Here is a 12,899-nt window from a genome sequence, read left to right on the forward strand (position 1 = left end):
GGTGGGAGCATCTGCCTTGGTCGTGGCTGCCTTGGTGGCCGCAGGAGTAGTCTCCTTGTTTTTAGGGGTGGTGGGAGGATCTGCCTTGGTCGTGGCTGCCTCGGTGGCCGCAGGAGTAGTCTCTTCTTTTTTAGGGGTGGTGGGAGCATCTGCCTTGGTCATGGCTGCCTCGGTGGCCGCAGGAGGAGTCTCTTCTTTTTTAGGGGTGGTGGGAGGATCTGCCTTGGTCGTGGCTGCCTCGGTGGCCGCAGGAGTAGTCTCTTCTTTTTTATGGGTGGTGGGAGCATCTGCCTTGGTCGTGGCTGCCTTGGTGGCCGCAGGAGTAGTCTCCTTGTTTTTAGGGGTGGTGGGAGGATCTGCCTTGGTCGTGGCTGCCTCGGTGGTCGCAGGAGTAGTCTCTTCTTTTTTATGGGTGGTGGGAGGATCTGCCTTGGTCGTGGCTGCCTCGGTGGCCGCAGGAGTAGTCTCCTTGTTTTTAGGGGTGGTGGGAGCATCTGCCTTGGTCGTGGCTGCCTCGGTGGCCGCAGGAGTAGTCTCCTTGTCTTTAGGGGTGGTGGGAGGATCTGCCTTGGTCGTGGCTGCCTCGGTGGTCGCAGGAGTAGTCTCTTCTTTTTTAGGGGTGGTGGGAGGATCTGCCTTGGTCGTGGCTGCCTCGGTGGCCACAGGAGTAGTCTCCTTGTCTTTAGGGGTGGTGGGAGGATCTGCCTTGGTCGTGGCTGCCTCGGTGGTCGCAGGAGTAGTCTCTTCTTTTTTAGGGGTGGTGGGAGAGTCTTCCTCTGTCGTTACTTCCTCTGTTGCCACAGTAGTCCCTTCATTTTCTGGGGTGGTTGGAGGTTCTGCCTTGGTTGTTGCTTCCTCAGTGGCCATGGGAATAGTCTCTTCATTTTCAGTGGTGGTGGGAGGATCTGCCTTGGTGGTTGTTGCCTCTGTTGCTACAGGGGTAGTCTGTTCATTTTTGGGAGTTGTGGGAGAGTCTGCCTTGGTCGTGGCTGCCTCAGTGGTTGCAGGAGTAGTCTCTTCTTTTTTAGGGGTGGTGGGAGGCTCAGTCATGGCTGCAGGGGTTGTCTCTTCTTTTTTCGGGGTGGTGGGCAGCTCCGTTGTGGTCATGGCTGCAGGAGTTGTCTCTTCTTTTTTCGGGGTGGTAGGCGACTCGGTTGTGGTCGTGGCTGCAGGGGTTGTCTCTTCTTTTTTCGGGGTGGTGGGAGGCTCGGTCGTGGTTGTGGCTGCAGGGGTTGTCTCTTCTTTCTTCGGGGTGGTGGGCGACTCAGTCGTGGTGGTGGCCACCAGAGTGGTCGTGGCTGCAGGGGTTGTCTCTTCTTTTTTTGGGGTGGTGGGAGGCTCAGTTGTGGTCGTGGCCACCGGAGTGGTTGTGGCTGCGGGGGTTGTTTCTTCTTTCTTTGGGGTGGTGGGAGGCTCGGTCGTGGCTGCAGGAGTTGTCTCTTCTTTTTTCGGGGTGGTGGGAGGCTCGGTCGTGGTCGTGGCTGCAGGGGTTGTCTCTTCTTTTTTCGGGGTGGTGGGAGGCTCGGTCGTGGTCGTGGCTGCAGGGGTTGTCTCTTCTTTTTTCGGGGTGGTGGGAGGCTCGGTCGTGGTCGTGGCTGCAGGGGTTGTCTCTTCTTTTTTCGGGGTGGTGGGAGGCTCGGTCGTGGTCGTGGCTGCAGGGGTTGTCTCTTCTTTTTTCGGGGTGGTGGGAGGCTCGGTCGTGGTCGTGGCTGCAGGGGTTGTCTCTTCTTTTTTCGGGGTGGTGGGAGGCTCGGTCGTGGTCGTGGCTGCAGGGGTTGTCTCTTCTTTTTTCGGGGTGGTGGGAGGCTCGGTCGTGGTCGTGGCTGCAGGGGTTGTCTCTTCTTTTTTCGGGGTGGTGGGAGGCTCGGTCGTGGTCGTGGCTGCAGGGGTTGTCTCTTCTTTTTTCGGGGTGGTGGGAGGCTCAGTCGTGGTCGTGGCCACCGGAGTGGTCGTGGCTGCGGGGGTTGTTTCTTCTTTCTTTGGGGTGGTGGGAGGCTCGGTCGTGGCTGCAGGAGTTGTCTCTTCTTTTCTCGGGGTGGTGGGAGGCTCGGTCGTGGTCGTGGCTGCAGGGGTTGTCTCTTCTTTTTTCGGGGTGGTGGGAGGCTCGGTCGTGGTCGTGGCTGCAGGGGTTGTCTCTTCTTTTTTCGGGGTGGTGGGAGGCTCGGTCGTGGTCGTGGCTGCAGGGGTTGTCTCTTCTTTTTTTGGGGTGGTGGGAGGCTCGGTTGTGGTGGTGGCTACCGGAGTGGTCGTGGCTGCAGGGGTTGTCTCTTCTTTTCTCGGGGTGGTGGGCGGCTTGGTCGTGGTCGTGGCTGCAGGAGTTGTCTCTTCTTCTTTCGGGGTGGTGGGAGGCTCGGTCGTGGTCGTGGCTGCAGGGGTTGTCTCTTCTTTTTTTGGGGTGGTGGGAGGCTCGGTTGTGGTGGTGGCTACCGGAGTGGTCGTGGCTGCAGGGGTTGTCTCTTCTTTTCTCGGGGTGGTGGGCGGCTTGGTCGTGGTCGTGGCTGCAGGAGTTGTCTCTTCTTCTTTCGGGGTGGTGGGAGGCTCGGTCGTGGTCGTGGCTGCAGGGGTTGTCTCTTCTTTTTTTGGGGTGGTGGGAGGCTCGGTTGTGGTGGTGGCTACCGGAGTGGTTGTGGCTGCAGGGGTTGTCTCTTCTTTTTTCGGGGTGGTGGGAGGCTCGGTCGTGGTCGTGGCTGCAGGGGTTGTCTCTTCTTTTTTGGGAGTGGTGGGCGGCTCGGTCGTGTTTGTGGCTGCAGGGGTCATCTCTTCTTTTTTGGGAGTGGTGGGAGGGTCCGTTGTGGTCGTTGCAGCCTCGGTGGCCTCAGGAGTAGTCTCTTCTTTTTTCGGGGTGGTTGTTGCTGCCTCGGTGACTGCAGGGGTTGTCTCTTGGGGAGAGGGGGAGAGAGTTAGGGAGAGAGGTGCAAAATGAACTTCCCGAGTACATATACCTGACTTCAGCTCCTACTACGTCTTTGTATCCTGGGTATTTTTCCTTTTTACGGTTTATGCTTTAAGGTGGTCTTTTACATTTATGGGTACATTGACCTGAGCCCAGTTATTCCTACAGCTCTATTAAGCAGAAACTAACGTTAAATGTTTCTACGTTTTATTCCCTTGCTAAGTGTTATCTCCATGATGTTTTGCAGTTTGGTTCTGTTTTCACGGGGGTTTTTTTCCTCTGGTTCCTGCTGTGTTACTGTTTCCTATTACAACTGCATTGACATTTGTGTTTCTTGAAAACCTGAAAAAAAGGCAGGGCAGCAGCATGTGATTCGGGTCAGTGCTGTTCAGCTTTTGAACAAGGCTTCTAAGATCTTAAAAGATCTGAGCTACTGCTAACGGTCGTGCCCTGATGAACGTTAGCAACGCTGGTTCTCGGCTAATTATTGTAGATGCATTGCTTGCAGAGCAGTGCGTAACAGAATAGGGGTTTTTTTTTTTTCTCCTTGATGTATCTGAAATACCATAGTTCAAGTGGAATCATTTAATAGTTATCTGTATTTCCTTAATTTTGTTTCATTTGACCCACTATACTGATCTTGTAAGAGGAAATTGCTGCAGCAGAAAGGCAGGTACTTCAAGTTCTAGAAGATATTTTTAAGGGTTAAAAATTTGGCCAAAATGGACTTCTAGTCTAACTGCTTTGTTGTTACTTCAGGGTTCAAGTGCAAACCGATCTCCCAAGCTATCATTCAAAATGTTGAAACAGAATATCAAAGAACATGAGAAAGCAACATGTTTTCCATTCAGAAAAAAATAAAATATGGGTGTTTTCTGAAGCTGCATGAAGCCTGGCTTGATTAAAACTAGAGAAACCTGCCAGGGGATCTTTCTGTCTTGGTTCTGTCGGTTCATCACTGTCCCAAAATAGCACACCCTTCCTGTTCCAGCCATGGACTTTGTCCAAAACTGACAATCGTCTGTAACTTTTTTTTTAAAGATAGGCATGAAAATGCAATAGAGACCCAGGAGACATCACCACACTTCCAACATCTGCGTTAAGTGAACTCTCCAAAGTCAGTAGAGTCTTTCCTGAGGCTTAGGTGAGGTAATTAGTTTATAAACTGAGTGCTTCCAAGCTTGGTAACTGTCTGGTAATGTCTCGCGTTGGCTTCCTCTATCCAGAACAGAAAAAATGGGCTTTCATATTCATTCAGGTAACACCCATCCTGTTTCATGCATTTTCTGTCCTACCTTCCATAACTTCAGGGGGTTGCGTTACTTTCTTTGGCTTCTCTTCCTCATTTTTGGATGACCGCTTAGATGTTGATTTGTTTCCTGGAGGAGTCTTGGGTGGTGGCTTTGTTGCATGTGCTGAAAGAAATAAAATCCTCTGTTAGTGGGAGTGCTTTTCTCTACAGATGCTCGGGGTCAACTGTATAATAAGAATGTGATAAAGAATTTCAATGACCCTTTCCCATATCAATCTAATTTTCTTCCAATCCCTAGGATTCTTCAAAATATTTTTGGAAAAAGAAGAACACACACTTAAAAATACCCTTTGGATCCCTAAGTGTCAATCAAAGACTGGAGAAATATTTTTCCCGAAAGTTTGCTAATGGGAATTTTGAGGTGGGCAAAAGATGAATTCTGAGTAGAGTTCTATGTTCTGAAAACTTGCCTAAATTTTTTTTGCCGACAGTTTGTTTTTTAACTGTGGATGATTCGGGGCTAACTCGCAAGTGTTTTTTGTAGGGGATCTCTGAGAGCTACTGTATTAGCCAAGCATTTACTTTGATAATCCCCTGAAGATTTAGTTTTATTGTAGTTTTTCACATATCTGATAATTCTGCACATACATGATAACACTTCTTAAAAAAATACTTTCCTTGGGAGAGACAGGAGCCACCGCTTAGGCATGGATCAAAGAGGCAATGCAAGCTCTAAATGTTAAGCTAACTTCTAGCAGGTTGAGTTTTAGGAGAAACAAGGTTTGTGTTCAGATATCCAACTCTGAAGATTTCATGGGGTTTCATCTGCAACCAGTAAGAGCCAGAAAATAATTTTGACTGCAACCCTGGGTCAAATTGTACATATGGAAGTGAGACCCTGTTATTTATCTCACTCTCTTCCCACAAGTGTAGCCTTGTACAAGGATCCATTAGTCATGAAAAAACATGGTCGATCTCGGGGGACTTGCAGGATCTTTCTGATGCAACCAAAGGGAGTTGCATGGGAGTTGCTATGAGTTAGATCTTGTCAGATATTAGTTAGATATTAGGATCGTGCGGTTAGAACATCAAACAGTTGAGACGCGTCCTATCACTTTCTGTGAAAACATACTAAAATGAAGTATTCACTGAAAAACCTTTATAGATGATTGTAAAATGAGATGGAAGGTTTTTACAGGGCATAAATCTGAGGAAGAATGAGTTTTAAATCCCGCATAGACTTTTTCCTTAGACCTGGAAACCCCCTTCCTCCTGTTTGGCCTACGCTCTGAGCTGCAGCGACGTGCTTGGATTAGCTGATAGCCCACTCGCGTGGGGGTTGTGGGCTGCGCCTGGCAGGCTCTGTATTAATGGTTGTCACTGCTGCTGCTGTCGAGAGTTACTGCGTTTTGTGCCGCTCCTGGGGACATGGGCTAGGCTGGGCTCACGTGCACTCCTGCCTGGTTTCTGCATGTCCATGGGGCTTAGGGAGAAGCCAGGTGCCTACCTAGGGCAGATCCACGTGTTCACCTAAGTCCCTAGGGAGCCCTCTAATCAAAAGGAGAGATAAGAGCGATAGATAGCGCCGTGCAAATCGAGTGGCATCGTGGCAATAAGATGTCCTGGTAACTCCAGCAGAGGGAGGGAGGTGTTTGGCAACCTCAAAGGCAGCAAATTCACTTCAAGATGGTTGAAAGACCTATCGTCTTCTATGCATACAGTAAAAAATGCTGAATATAGTCCATATAAATTACTGTGCAACTGCGTAGTAAAACCAAGCAGCCCTTGGGGATTGGGAGTGGTTGGTCTGGTGAACCAAATAATAACTGGAAACGTTCATGTTGTTCGGTAAATGGCACACTTTGAAAACTGGCTGCCTTGGAGATAGCCTGCTCTGTGAATGCCAGCCGTATCTGCCAAGTTTTGCGCACAGAAATGGACTTAATCCTTAAGTATCATAAAGGTTGAGGATGTGATAAAATTAAAGTCTGTGGTGTTTTCTAGACTAGAACTGAATTGCTTGTGTCATTAAAGTTAAGTGAAGGCATAACAGCTCCACCAGATCTGTACCTTAGCGCCCAGGAAAAGAAGACATCTGTAGAGATCAGACCTGCTTTCTGCATTTTGAGGAAGAGCAAGATCAGTAATAATCGTAGTCTGAAAGGAACAACATGTAAACCCGAGGAAGGACTTCATCCATCACACTTATTTCATATCTTAGCCTCTCTACGGCCAGCCTGGCCTTATGTGTTTTATTCTGGGTCATGGTTCTGACAGTAAATTCAAGTATGGAGAGTGCTGAGGAAGGCTAAGACAAAACAGAAGTTTTCCCTCACAATTCGTATCTTGGCGGTGGTTTCCAGTATATCTAACCGTATGATTCAGTAAAAGCCTCGCTCTTGAGGAAATGGGCAATTTACTTCTGAAATCAGGTTTTGTGATTGTTATTCAACAGCTAACTTGTCTTATCTTAAGACTCTTGTAAGCTGCCAGCAGGTCCTGGTGCTGCATGCTGGTGATTTAGAGACCGGTAAGACCAGCAAGTAGTGCAGAGTATCTGTGATATTCTGCAAACATTTACGTAGTCTCTGCCTCCTAGTTCCTGGTTATTGGGTTGTCACACTGCAGATGTATCAGCAAAAAATAAGATTGGTTGAATTTTATGGCAAATTGATTTTGGAACAAATGTGAGTGATATCAAGGACGGAGTCTGCTCAGTTAATATTTTGACAGTGCAACGTATTTATATTTAAACACATCTAGGAGAAATACAGGGATAAAGGAGTGTTTCTTACCCTCTTTACAATGATCTGCGTAGTCCGGACAGCACTTCTGATACCTTTCACAGTCGGCATCGCAGTCGCACGCTCTTCCTCTTTCAAAGGCTTCAAAGCAACGTCCTCTACAGGAGAGTGCTGCACAAGGCACAACACGCGGGTTAGCGCTTGTGTCTGGCTCACGCTTAACACTGGGACCTTCCTAAAGTGAAGTCATGGGCTTAAGCTGATCTGAAGAACAGCTTCGTAAAAGCAGGTGGGCTTTTTTGGTCTGGTCCAGAGTCTGTTTATGTAATTGGGTTTTGGGTCAGGCCATGTAACCAGAACTGCGCTTCGAGCACTGCGGTGTGTTGAGACCGTTCACAATTTATAGTGGGAGAGAAGTGTAACCTCGGAGTTCACTTTAGGTAGGTCCCGTCGTAGAAGATTTTCGTTTCCCTAATCAGATAGCAGTTATCTCAAGAGCAGAATTTAAATTCAGCAAGAAAGTAATTCTGGGCCAGGTTTTGGAAAAGATCTTCATCCAGGTACCACTTTGCATCAGCAGTGATGTGTCTACCAAAGCGTTTATGAAAAAGAATTTGCCTAAGTAGCTCGTGACTTAGTGTACCCAATGTGCACGTGCAAATGCTGCCGCTGAGCAGTGTGAATGGCTATGCAAAGCTAAAGTGGCTCTTCTTGAAATGTTATCCCTATTTAGTACGGCTCTTGAACTATTAATATTAGAGGAGTACTTGCTATATTTTGACATGAAACTTGTAACTACATGCTTCTAATATTTCACTAGTGGTTAACTTCCAATAACTTCAATGACTACAATGCTTCTGTTATATATTTATAAAAATATAATAGAAATATTTCTATATATAATATGACCAAATTGTTAGAAAGCGTGTGCACAACCAGCTTCAGCAAAACATGCTTGCTGTATTTCAAGGACAAAATTTGACTCTAAATGTTTACATTACATTACAAGCTAGTATTTATTGACATTCAATAATACCTTGAATATGTATTTATTATAGGCATGTCAAACTGAAGTGATTACACTAGGTCTGAAGTTGATATTTTTTGAGGATGCTTCACATCTCATGGAATTGGGCTAAGAATCAACTATCACTTTGTACTTCCAGATTTTATGATCAGTTATTCTTGTCCTGTATCTTTTCTATGCATGAATCTCATATTGAAGTCATTATTTTGGTGGCATTCAGAGCTTAAAATCGCACTTTACAATTATTTAATTATCTAGTGAAATTGGGATTACTGTGTAGGCAGGTCCTGAACACCTTTTGAGCAGTGTGAATGCGGAGTGGGCCCAAGTGCACAGACAAGAATGATTTTTATTTTATAATGTCGGGGCAGTTTGCATTCAGAGATGATGTCTGACATTCCTGTAATGTCAGCATCAGCCACGCACAGACTGGAAAACAGTCCTTAATCAGCCTGCTAACACGCTTTAAGCAAGGCATCTATTGCGCTTGGCTTAATTCAGCGACTTAGGGTAAAATAGAGGAGATCTATCTAGCCCTAAAGGCTTTCTTAAGATGTTACATAGATGCCAGAGTAACTTCAGAATCTGGTCCACAATAAAAAAAAGACGCCTACGTAATTAAAATGCCTCAGAATGTACTTTCACTTATGAAAAAGGAAAAAATATTGAAGTCGTGCTGCAAATCAAGATCATGGCTGAGAAGACTGAAGCACAGGTGTTTGCCTGAGGGGCAGAACTAGCATTTAAGGTATTGCTGCATCTGTGTTTTAAACAATACTCGGCCTGTATTGCTAGATCTAAGGAGTCTTATCCTAGGCCTTTAACTTTACTGGAACTACAGGGCGGTGTAAGAAACAGCAGTTATCTGAGTCACTAATATTTTTGACACTGGTGATTCATAATAACATGCATTGGATAAATTCTCTACTAAAACAGTTTGAAATATCTGTATATATTTACACTATGCAGTTTTAAATTGCATATAAATAAAGCATATAAAATAAGACTTGTCCTACCAGCTTCTCCATCAAACCCTGTTGCATGAATTTTAACTATCTGCATGAGTTTTAGCACCAAAATTTTTCAGTTTTCAGTTTGGGGGGGGGGGGATTTGTTTTTGGTTTTGTTTTTTCGGTCACTGGGCCATATTGAAATAGCAATCTTATTGGCAGTTTTTCCTATTTCCATCGATAAACGATTTTGGTTCCAGAACTGACATGGATCTGATTCGGAGCTGGTTTCTGCCAATGGCAAGACTGTGTCTGGCTCCCACTGGCCCTGGGTCAGACCCTGGCACCTCCGCAGGTCTCAGAAACTTCTCTGGGACTGTCCCAGACTTCTCCTGGGAAACCCTGAGGCTTGGATTCTTACCCGAATTTGCTTTTGACAGACGTTTTGTACAGAAGACAGACAGACGAAGTCAAGCGCCCTGAGGAGGAGCAGATGGGAACAGGCAAGCCGTTCTCCCCCTCGTGCCCTGCTCTGCCCTTCGGAAAAGCAAAGTCCTTTCCGGAAAGCAGAGCCCTTTCCGTGGCGACAACCTGCGGATGTGACCTTCCCTGCGCGAAGGGCTTGCGCGAGGCTGTCGCCGCCTTCTCGAGGGGGAGAGCGAGGAGCAACGCACGGGCGAGAGGAGAGCAAGGACGCGGCGCGACACGCAAGCGGGAGAGACGCCGGCGCCGCGGGGCCCCCAAGCGAGGGGGCAGAGCGGCACTGGCGGCAGGCGCGGGCTGCGTCGGGGCACTTACCCGGGGCGCAGACCTTCCCGAAGTCGGGGCAGCACTCCTCGAAGTGTTGACAGCTATAGTCACACTGGCAGTCATTCTCTCTAGAAAACCCTTCCCCACATCTCCCTGCACAGCTCGATAAATCTAAAATCATACAACAGCAGTGTGAACGCGGCCAGCCCCGCGCGCCGCGCGCGGGAACGTTGACCGGCGCGGCAGTGCCATCGACCTCTCTCTTTTCCTACACAATTCCGCCTATTCAGCCCGTGTCACGGAAACTGTGGGCCCAGCTCAGCCCCTCGTGGAGCCGGGCGGGCGGCCCAGGGCTTTTCTGTCCTCGGCAGGAGCGGGGCTGGCCTGTAGTTTGGGGGCTTGGATACGATCAGGAAGTCAACGGAGAAGGTTTCTGATTGAAAGCTTGGGTGTCTTCAAAGCTTTCACGTGCTAACCGCAATCAAGACCTGCAGAAGATGTTTTTCCGGTGTTTGAGAATAAGAAGGAAAACGTTCTTCTGCTCCTGCCGGCGTCAAAGGTCATTTACCATTGACCGACTTAGGGATGGAGCTGGGCCAAGCGTTCGGCCGGCGCAGGAAGCGCCTGGGGGCAATGCTGAACACGCAGCCCTAGGGCGGCAGCCAGCAGTCGCTGCGCGTCTCCCCGATAAAATCGGAGAGGGGCCTGAGCTTGACCATGGGGAGGCAGATCTCAGCCACCTCAGTGCTCCGGGTCTGAGACGTGGGGTTTGGTTCAGAACATTACGGGGGAAAAATGCCATAGGTTGGGGAGACCTGGAGGTGTCAGCAGGGAGCTGCATCTAAAACAAATGCAAAGCTATTCTTACTCTTTTTTTTCCCTTTCTTTCCTTTAGTAAGTGAATGACCTCTAAGGAGAGCGGCATCACCTTGCCTGCCTTGTGAAGCACGGATGCACGCGTGTGTGTACACACGCTGTGCAAGGACTTGGATACTTCACAGTAGCTTGTCAATTTTTTTATCTGATCGTGAGTATAAACACTAAACAAAAGTACTGTATTAAATTAGCCTGTTTAATATGACTTTGTAGCATATATATTTTGTAGTCCATCATTTTTTTATGCTGCCTAGGTATCCTGTAAAACTCATATTTCTCATCTTACCTCTACACTGATGCTGATAATGTAAACAAATTCTTGGCCTCAACAGAAAGCTTAACGTTGTCAGAACATTTTGCAGAACTTTATATTTAACGCTATATACATGACACTATGGGTTTCTGCTTTCTGTTTTGATAAATTCCAGAAAAAAGAAAGCATGTCTATGATTATAGACAGAAATACTTTCTAGCTGGCATTGCTCATGAGCTCTGCCTAGAATCTGAATGGCAAATTGATCCAAATTGATCAGAATTAGCTTGGGCAATATATCAGCCAGATGTTTAGATGTTCTCTAAAGCACTTTCCACTTGTCCGCGAGGACGTTACTTGCTGGCCGAGCAGCAGAAATGCTCGCCTGACCATGGTTTTACTGCAAGACTGCTGTAATATTGCAAAATCCTAGGTGGTGATAACGGAGATGCCAGAAGGTCTTGCCTTCATGCTGAAAGCAGCCGCGTTTCTGACGGCCAGAGCAAACAGTCACCCCGGCACAACTCTCCCTGTTGCACGAAATCTCTGCTAGCGTCCTGACAGCTTCTCCTGCTGGGAGCAAAACCCGCGGGACGCCGAGTGAAGCGTCCCCCGGTACGAGCAAAGACGCTGAACAATCAGCAAGCTAAAAAAGAGTTCAGGTAACCAGCTGAAACACTGAGCAGCAGCAACAACAACAACAAATAACATGTAACACAACACCAAAGACACAATAATTTCTCACGGTGCACACTGTGCATGCAGGAAGGGAGACCATGGGGCAACAAATAACTTAACCTGCAAATGTGGTTTCCAACAGTTACTTATTTTATTTATTTATTTATCTATTTTACTAGTTCTTTAAAAGTAATGAATAAATGTTACCCTGAAGTTAATGGACTTGAGTTAACGGGCTCTTAAAAGGAGAGCTGGAAAGAGAAGCTACATGTCTTCCTTCCCAGATATGTGCTCAGTATATTGCACCCTTCTTGCCTTATGGGAAGAAAATATAGATAAACCCAGAAAATACACGTTTTTCATTTGTTTGCTTTAAGTTTGACTCGTACTTTACAAAGCTACTTCTAAGGAAAATGCCTAAATGGCTGTAGTGGCTTTGCTCTTGGTAAGAGTCCGATTTCTCTTGAAAATAGTGGAAAGGCCCCCATCAAATGCCGAGAGCGCAGGGCAGACTGCTGTGCCCTGCCGCTGAAATCTGACATCTGCTGTGCTGTGAGGAGCTGCCAGATGCCTGAATTTGGTTTTCCACTATCAAGTAATAGCAAATTATATTCTACCAGCAAGTACTATACAACTTGTCATTATAGTAATGTCAGAGTTACTTGAGAGCTGTGGCAGCAAAGGACTCGCCACGCTGCAGGTCCCTCCTGGCGGGTGCATAAAGGTGCTACAAGTCAATCCCGGAGTTTTGAGAGTAAATAAGGGTCTGTAGTATTGGAGAAATAATTGCCCAAATCAGCCTCGGTGACGGTCATAACAGTGTGTTTAATGGCAAGGAACATTTAGCAGGCTGTGTCCATTCCTTGCCCTGAGCCCATTATATTAAAATATTTCTAACCAAATTAGATGAGTATTGTAATTTCAGATACTTCTTTAATACATATTGGCAATTGCTTGGGCTAAATATGTCACCCTGAAGGCAAAAGGATCTGTAGCATATGTCTACAGAAAAAGAAGTAGTAGGTTCACATGCATTTTGCATGATATTTATATATCCTTCCAACAAAAAGAGGACCAAAATGTATTTAAGAAGGTATTCCATGATTACGAAACTGAACCATAATACCTGTCCGAGCAAACTACAAAATTCTGGAATTTGGTCTTTCTCTGAAGACACATTTGGAGCATTCCCGCTATGTGTCTGAGATCCTCGGCAAGCTTTGTACGTTACAGTACCTTGAGAAGACCCTTCTTGCACTAAGGCCACCAAAAGGATCAGCAGGGATACGCAAAGCACGTTCCAGAGGATCGCTGCTTTCAGGTACGACATCCTCCCTGGAGAGAAAGAGTTTCGCATCAGTGCCTGCAATTCAATCAATCAGTTCAGTTTTCAAAAAATAATGAAATGCTTAACAGTCTGGTAACAGCCTAAACTTCATCCTGAAAATATTCAAAGAGAAGCTGCTAATTTAGAAT

General features: G+C 46.8%; 1 protein-coding gene across 1 annotated transcript; it reads right to left on the bottom strand.

The window, feature by feature from the left end:
• Nucleotides 1–158: 158 nt before the first annotated feature.
• LOC136992541 (proteoglycan 4-like) lies at nt 159–12,753 on the bottom strand. The gene is made up of 5 exons (XM_067300617.1): nt 12,550–12,753; nt 6,941–7,124; nt 4,189–4,308; nt 223–2,879; nt 159–164 (listed from the first exon to the last, which is right to left on the bottom strand). The coding sequence occupies exons 1-5, from the start codon at nt 12,751–12,753 to the stop codon at nt 159–161; spliced, it is 3,171 nt and encodes a 1,056-aa protein (XP_067156718.1).
• Nucleotides 12,754–12,899: the final 146 nt, after the last annotated feature.

This window comes from Apteryx mantelli, chromosome 8, assembly GCF_036417845.1.
Source record: "Apteryx mantelli isolate bAptMan1 chromosome 8, bAptMan1.hap1, whole genome shotgun sequence".
Lineage (NCBI taxonomy): Eukaryota > Metazoa > Chordata > Aves > Apterygiformes > Apterygidae > Apteryx > Apteryx mantelli.

What these genes read in the sequence shown, in the direction of transcription:
- LOC136992541 (XM_067300617.1), bottom strand. Translation starts at nt 12,753, where the DNA reads ATGTCGTACCTGAAAGCAGCGATCCTCTGGAACGTGCTTTGCGTATCC. An exon ending in TTTGTAGTTTGCTCGGACAG is followed by an intron (nt 7,125 to 12,549) that starts GTATTATGGTTC and finishes ACTTCACTTTAG; the next exon opens with GAAGGTCCCAGTGTTAAGCG. An exon ending in ACCCCCTGAAGTTATGGAAG is followed by an intron (nt 2,880 to 4,188) that starts GTAGGACAGAAA and finishes CCTCTCCCCAAG; the next exon opens with AGACAACCCCTGCAGTCACC.